The sequence below is a fragment of the Pezoporus occidentalis genome, unplaced genomic scaffold (assembly GCF_034315485.1).
Source record: "Pezoporus occidentalis ecotype Australia unplaced genomic scaffold, CSIRO_AGI_Poc_V1 ctg13, whole genome shotgun sequence".
NCBI classification, from domain to species: Eukaryota; Metazoa; Chordata; class Aves; order Psittaciformes; family Psittacidae; genus Pezoporus; species Pezoporus occidentalis.
The window spans coordinates 6,199,381-6,206,861 of NW_026913103.1; the positions used below are offsets into that span (position 1 = coordinate 6,199,381).

Sequence of the window (7,481 nt, forward strand, 5' to 3'; positions counted from 1 at the left end):
GCAGAGCAACAAACAACAGGGAGAGGAGAACTGGAGAATTAACCATTTCCTCCAAAGTATATTTATTTCTCTGGTACTTTCTAATTATCTTTGAGCTAAAAGTATATGGATACTTCACCCCTATTTCCTATGGGAACACCTATTATTTTAATGCAAGATTACTTTTTCCTCTAATTAAATAAGAGTTTTGCACTACCTAAAGAGGGTCTACAAGAAAGCAGAAGGAGGACTTTTTACAAGGGCATGCAGTGACAGGACAAGAGGGAATGGCTTTAAACTGAAGGAGGGGAGATTTTGATCAGATATTAGGAAGAAATTCTTTCCTGTGAGGGTAGTAAGGAACTGGCACAGGTTGCCCAGAGAACCTGTGGCTGTCCCATCCCTGGCAGTGCTCAAGGCCAGGTTGGATGGAGCTTTGAACAACCTGGTCTAGTGGAAGGTGTCCCTGCCCATGGAACGGGGTTGGAACTGGATGATCTTTAAGGTCCCATCCAACCCAAACCATTCTGTGATTCTATATGAAAGAGACTTGTATGAAACCAGCCATCTCAAGAACATACATTTTTTTTCCAACTATTTAACACTTTTAATAGACGTGAGGCCAGAGCAGATGAAAAACCTTAGTAAAAACACACCACAGCAAGCTTGCTATTTACACATGAGCAGGTATGAAAAATAGCAGCATTTTCAGCCTTATGAACTAAGACATTCACCTATGCTTATTACTGTTAGATTACGTGCACCTTTTGCCCATCTTAAACTCATGCATTTGCGGGGGTTTGTGCATTTTTTGTTGTTTTGTTTTTTTTAATAAAAGTTACACCTTAGAAACTTGATATACCTCTTTATCTCATCTCTCATCAATGTTCCTTAGTTTCAGTTTGAAAGAACTAGCACAAAGCAGGTCACTTAGCTAACCCTCTCAGTTATCTGTGGAACAAAACGAAGGTGTGGTATTTTGCACAATGAACAACTCCTTCTCATCAAAATGTAACAGTTTGGACAGAGAGGCTCTAACATTACCTAAATTTCCCAGGTAAGGGAACAGCCTGTAGAACAGAAATGTTTGTCTTTCAGAACTAAAAGGAAATCATTTAAGTTGATTTATATCCAACAGAAGCACTGACAATGAGACCAAAAACACAGCCATAGATCACAATGATTTCACAGGTTTTCTTACCTGCAGTCTCTCAGACCACCTTCCAAAGCACTGAATAGACTCTCCCCAAATTACTGTTAATAACAGAAACTAGATAATGACACAGCTGTCTGATTCAATGTAAGTTTTTATTTTTGCTCCCCATGTCTTTGAATACCTTTACTGCACATTTCCTGAAGAAAAAAAAACACACTTGCTATCTGCTTACTTATTAAAAAGCAGAATTATTAAACAGTAACCAAAATGCTGTCTAAAAGACTTTTACTATGCTGGTAAAAGTAGTTTAGGCACTGTATTTCATTGTCTGTGTAAGGGACGTAGGGTCCCAGTCCCACAGATACTTTGTAACTTCACATACCTTTGCATAACCAAAAAAGAACAAACAGTAGAATTGCCTGAAAACAGCCATTTTATCATTTCTACTTTGAGTCACATTTAATAATTGTGGGCAGGGGAAGAGAAAAGGACAAATGTGAACAAAATAGCAATAAACTGTTCTGTTCCTGAGAACAAGGCATACTACCCCCTAAGCCTGTCACACCGCCTTCCTATTTCTCTCTCCTCAACCACCACCAACATGAACAAAATTCTAACTCAACAGTGAAAATGACAGTTACATTGATATTTTGGATAAGAAAAATTGAACTCATGCACAGTATGATGCTTATAACCTAGAAGATCTTCAAAATAATAATAATAATAATATTATTTAAAAAAAAACCCAGTCACCCTTTACGGTAGCTCTAAATTGTTGCTGTGAATCTTAATGTTCACCCCTCTGAAGTCCACTCTGCTCCCAAAAAGAGCAACACCAACATATTGCCAAAGCCCTCCAGGCGCAACCCTATCATATCCCTCAATGTGCTGGTAGGACACACATTGCTGCATGCAAGAGGAGAGCTGAACCACCCAAAACCTATTTTTTTACTGTGCATTTTTCAGACAGTTAAGCTCCCTTATCTAACTAACCGCATGGTGGGATGAGCACTCGTGTCCACACAAAGGATGCAGCAGAGATGCACAGCTTTGATCTGCAGTGTACAATTAGAGCAGCTACACGCACGTTGAAACTGCAATGTGAAAAAACAATTACCCTAGAGTCAAATGATGATGCACAGCTCGTGCATGTGTCAAGGGCCTAGCAAAGGTGCTTTAAAGCCTAACCACACAACACTTAAACAACATCTTTAACCACAATCTGTAAACAATTCGCAGGCTCTCCCGAAGTGAGCTGTTAACTCATAAAACTCCTCGATTTTTGTCCCCCATCATGAGAAATCCTCAGTCTTTCAAAAAGAAGACAAAAACAGCTGGCTTACCATTAAAAAGTCTCAACTAATGCAAGAGAATGCAAAACATCCCGAGATCTGCTGCTGGAGAGTCTCACCAACCTTGATACACACAGACTGAGACTGACCTACCGGTGTACTTAGTTCTCGGAAACTGTTTTGTTATCACACAAATAGAAACCTTCAGACTGACACACAAAAATGAGACTGGTGCTCTGAAATGAGACCACACTCTCAAAGCGAGATTCAAGCGGTTTATATATATATGACAAATGGTGGCTGTAGAAAAGTGTATTAGAGAAACAGTATACTTCTGAATTCAAAAAAGATCACTTCAGAATGTAAACTGTATTATAACAGCATTTCTGAACATATTTATTTTCCTGTAGCATTACAAGGATGCAGAGCACAGTGTTAGCTTGTAAGATGATGAAACATTTACTTTCACTGACCAAACAGAAAAATGAAAATCATTTACAAGATGAAAATTGCATGGGATTTAACATTATTTGCATGAATTAAGTGACAGAAATAAAGTATCTAAGGCTGTGAATTTTAGTCTAATAACAGAAAGTTAGTTCTAATAGGAATTCCTAAGTAAATGTTTTCAAAACAAGGACAGAACCAGGAACAACATCATCCTTTTAAAAGATATGCACCTTAATAGATGTATAATAAAAGACATGATTTTGCAAGCAACAAGACAGATCCTGGGACTAAATTCCACCCATGTTACACAGAACCTTTATTCCCTTCAAGAGCAAAAGTCAGACATCCAACACTACATTTACTGGTATTTTTATTTCTTAGCTTTTCTCCCTTCAGTTCCTTCTATGAAGTTTAGTGAAAGCTCAAGGCTTTCAAGTCTGAGAACTGGTACCAACATGACAGAAAATGCTGTCTCCAGAAAAAAAGAAGCAGCATCTTAAAGCTGGGAAAAAGATTTAAATAATAATAAAAAGATAATAAAAATGTAGAAACAGAAAATTAGCTTATCATCACCCTCTACCTTAACAGGTTCCTTGGTTTGAAATAAGCAAATTTTTTGTTTAATGAAACAAGACATTGTGAAAAACATCTCTTTCGTATGAAATGTAACTGCCACACTGCAAATACACTTCCGTGACACCTTTCACAAGCCTAAAATGTAAAGTAGTACAAAGTTTATGAACCTTTGACAACTGAAGCAACAGCAGAGAGAGGATGGAGAAAAGCATCAAGAACAAAGTAACCAGTTTCTCCCCCCCCCCCAACATGTAGGTAGGGACAAAGGGAAGGAAACTCTGTTAGGAACTGAAGACTCTGAAAACAGAAAGGTGCTTGTCAGCATCACACTGCCTGAGATCTGTACCCACGATCAAGTCCAAATTTTGAGTAAGTACATCTTACCTCATTACGTATCTATTACAACTGAATACCAACATTCCAACAAACATGACATGTTTCTTGGAAATAAGGGCCTGAATGAATTTATTTCTCATCAAGTCTTCTTACTTCAAACTCCCTTTTTTCTCACTTTCTCTTTTGTCACATCCTTTCGTACTCTGACTATACAGAAGAAACCCAAATCCATTCTACACTAGGAGTACACCTGCAATTCTTCATAGTTTATTGGAAAAAAAAAAAACAAAACTGAAAGAAACATGGGAAGTTTTGCCAACCAACTTCTATTACCTGAAATAAATAATATGACCTTATAAATAGATAGGTAAAGCACAGTATATAATGCAAAAGTACCAGCACTCTGAAATTCACAGTTGAATTTCTTGATGGTTGATTTCAGGAAAATTGAGAACTATTGGTATGTATGAATCAGTTTTCAGCAAGTCAGCTGCTATCAATTCTTCCACAACACATGCATTAAAGTGCCTGGGCCAATCTACCTCTTGCTCCAGAGAAAACTAATGCAGTAAATAAACCTGTTCCAACTGTAATAAATACCTATGAGTCATACTGTAACATTAATAATATAACTAAGATAATGTATATGCCAGTAGTATTTACTGGATGCATTACTGATGGGAACTGCTCTGTTTCCTTTTGTGCAAGCTCAAAAGTTCTCTGGTCTAAGTCTCAGAAGTACTGGAGCTCAGAACTGCCATAATCAACCAGAAATCCCAAAGGGAAATCTTGCTTTGACGCATATTACAAACAAGGCTCAATTTTCCTCTGAAATCTTATTCAGAAATCCAGAGACTAAATTACACAACAGCGCACCTGTTACAAAAATAATACCAGCAACAAGTTGCTAACAAACACAATTCAGGCACCTTAATTGCCGTTTCCCCAACTACTGCAGTTCATAGTATATTAAAGAAAAATATATCCAGGCCCCTCTCAGTTAGCAAGAGCTATACCACTCACGCAGACAACACTTTTAAATCACTGATGTGCACCAGAGATGAAAAGCACACACGGGGAATTAGGGGAAAATAAAAAAAAAAAAAAACAAGGGGGAGGTGTGGGGTGGACAACGACACCACTTAAGTTTGTGATGTCAACCTGTGAACCAGTTATTCCTACACACCAGATACATTGTATACAAGCTTCAAAGCAATACGAAACGCGGGCACACACCGCACCAGAAAGGACACACCAAACCCAAACCGCCGTGTCGATCCCAACCCGTGAACAGCAGGGCGAAGAGGAATAAAGCCCTCCTCAGCACAGCGGCCCGGGTCCCGACCTCTTCCGCTGCCTCACCACGGGGTCGGTGCACGGCAGCGCGGAGCCATTGTGCGTGCGGACGGCGCGGCGCTATGCGGAGGAGAGCGCCCCCTCCTGCCGGCGGCGCGGCCTCGGCCGCCCGCCCGCTCGCTCGCTCCCCGCGCTGGCCCCGCCCCGCGCCGCTCGCTCTCGCCCGCCCGCGCCGTGTCCATGACGTACCTCTGTTTGCAGCCGGCGAGGCCGCGCCGGGGCTTGGGTGCTTGTTGTTATTTACCCCGCGCAGGCTACACCGGCGGGACCCCCGCGGCTGCCCCCGGGATAGGGGGGGAAAGGGAAGGACGAGGATGAGGTTATGTTAAAAAAATAAAATTTTAAAAAATTTCTCAAGTTTGTTTTTTTGCGTTTTTTTTTTAAGTTGTAATTTTCTTTTTGCGGGAAATTCAAGTTTTTCCTAGGGCTGCTCAGGGAGAGCGAGGGGAAAAGAAAATCCACCCAACTTTGCCCGCCGCGCCGGCCGCTTACCAGGTTCTCGTAGCTACGGGGATGCTCCTTGCCCGTCCAGTCGGTCCGCTTGGGCAGCAGCTAGGGGAGGGCAGAGAGGACGCCCCGTGAGTGGCTCCCCTCCCCCGAGCAGCCCCCCGGCAGCGGCAGGGCCCCGGGATGGGGCGGGGGAAGAAGGAGAGAGAGAGGGAAGGGGGAGGGAGGCCGCAGGCGGGGCGAGAGCCGGGTGCGCGGCACCGCTTACCTCTTTCTCCGCCACTTCTCGGATCAGAACCTGCAGCAACAAAAGGGATGCGAGAATGTATTGAGAAAAGGGATGTGGATTTTAGAACGAAGAAAATACGGAAAAAGAAGAGCCTGTTCCGCCGCCCTGCCCGGCCGCCCCCTCCCCGCCAGGCCCGGCGGCGCCATCCCTGCCTCCCTCCATCCCTCCATCCCTACCTGAGCCGCTTGCTGGCAGGGTCCGTCCTCCAAAAAGCGAGCGATGAGGAAGTAGAGCTCTGCGGGTAGAGGAGAGGCGGTGAAGGCTGCAGCTCGCCCCTTCCCCGCGGGCTTTTCTTTCTTCCCCCTCCCCGCCGACCCTCTCAGGCTCCCGCCGCCCTGCACGGTAGCTCCCGCGGCACTCACTCACCCGCTCGCAGCTCCGCCGTGTGCCTGCTGCCGCCGTCCCCGGACATGGCGAGGCGAAAACCGGGAGGAGGGGGGGGGGAGTAAAAGGAGGGAGGGAGGTTCGGGCCGCGCTCCCGCGGCAGCGTAGGGTCCCAGCGAAACGCACCCGCCCGCCCGGTAGCTGTCACTGTTCGTTCACCAGGAAGAGTGTCGGCTCCACCATTCAACCCACGGGCAGGAGGAGGAAACAACTCACACCGACCCGCCGCCAACGCCGACGCCGCTGCTGCTGCCGCCGCTGCTACCGCCGCGGCCGCCAGCAGGCGCGAGCGCGATCCCTCCGCACGGAGAAAGAGTTCCCTCCTCCTCCGCGCCCCCCGCCTCAGCCTTCCCGGCGCCTCTCTCCGCTCCGCGCCGCGCGCGCAGCCCCTCCTCCCTCAGCTCCTTGCACCCCTCAGTCCCCAGCGCCCGGCGGCGGCGGCGGCCAGGCGGGGAAAGGGAGGGGGGAGCCGCGTTCTTCTCCCCCTGCCCCGCCGCCGCGGCGGCCTCCGCCGCTGCCCGGCTGAGGGGAGAAGGGGTGAGAGCAAGCGCTACGTGTTTATTAGCGGGCGGGCTGAGGCAGAAGATGTCGGAGCGGCAGAGGCGGGGCGGGCGGGAAGGCGGCGGGCTGCTTGCTGAAAGGCGCTTTCTCTGCGAGGTGCGGGCGGCCGGAGCGCGGAGGGATACGACGCACGGGGAGGAGGGGCTGAGAAGGGGCAGCGGCGATTCGCGGCGGCGGCGGGCCTGGAAGTTACCGAGTTGCAGTGTTGCAGAAAAGGGAAGCGAACGAAGCCAAAATGCCCCTGGGGAGTGCGGCCCCGCTGGGGAGGCGGGCTGAGGAAGCCTGGCCCTCCTCTCAGCCCCCCTCCTCCACCCGCTGAGGCTCCCCTAGCCCCGTAGCCAGGCCCCTCCCGGGCGCGAGGCTCCGGCAGCCCCGGGCTCTTTCGGCGCTCGGCGGGGCCTTGGGGTGCGGCGGGTTTGGCATCTGCGCGTAAGTGCCAATGTCACGCGTTTTTGGGTCTTGTTCTTGCAACATCGTGCCCGGGTCCGGGTTCCTGCCTTATGTCTGGGGGGAGTGGGAGCCCCAGCAAGCCCCAGACAACCTGAAACGTGGTTGGTCGTCAGGCGGCAGCTCTGTCTGGGGCCATGTCTCTGCCACGGAGGGTGAAGAGCTCGCAGGGTACTCCGTTTCAGAACTTCCCTTAAAAAAAACCTCA

At 47.5% G+C, this 7,481-nt stretch overlaps 1 protein-coding gene across 5 annotated transcripts in view; it reads right to left on the reverse strand.

The window, feature by feature from the left end:
- PHIP (pleckstrin homology domain interacting protein) overlaps positions 1–6,520 on the reverse strand; it is a 110,820-nt gene extending 104,300 nt beyond the window's left edge. For 4 of the 5 annotated variants that reach the window (XR_009962747.1, XM_062608240.1, XM_062608242.1 and 1 more), the window contains exons 1-4: positions 6,248–6,424; positions 6,058–6,116; positions 5,861–5,890; positions 5,638–5,697 (exon numbers count right to left, since the gene is read on the reverse strand). Coding sequence is in view for 4 of the 5 variants with exons in the window: in XM_062608240.1 (XP_062464224.1) it covers positions 5,638–5,697; positions 5,861–5,890; positions 6,058–6,116; positions 6,248–6,293 (195 nt within the window). In the remaining variant the exon portion in view is untranslated. Of the gene's footprint in view, positions 1–5,637; positions 5,698–5,860; positions 5,891–6,057; positions 6,117–6,247 lie in introns of all 5 variants that reach the window. The other variant, XM_062608239.1, reaches the window with a different exon arrangement.
- Between the last annotated feature and the right edge of the window lie 961 nt (positions 6,521–7,481).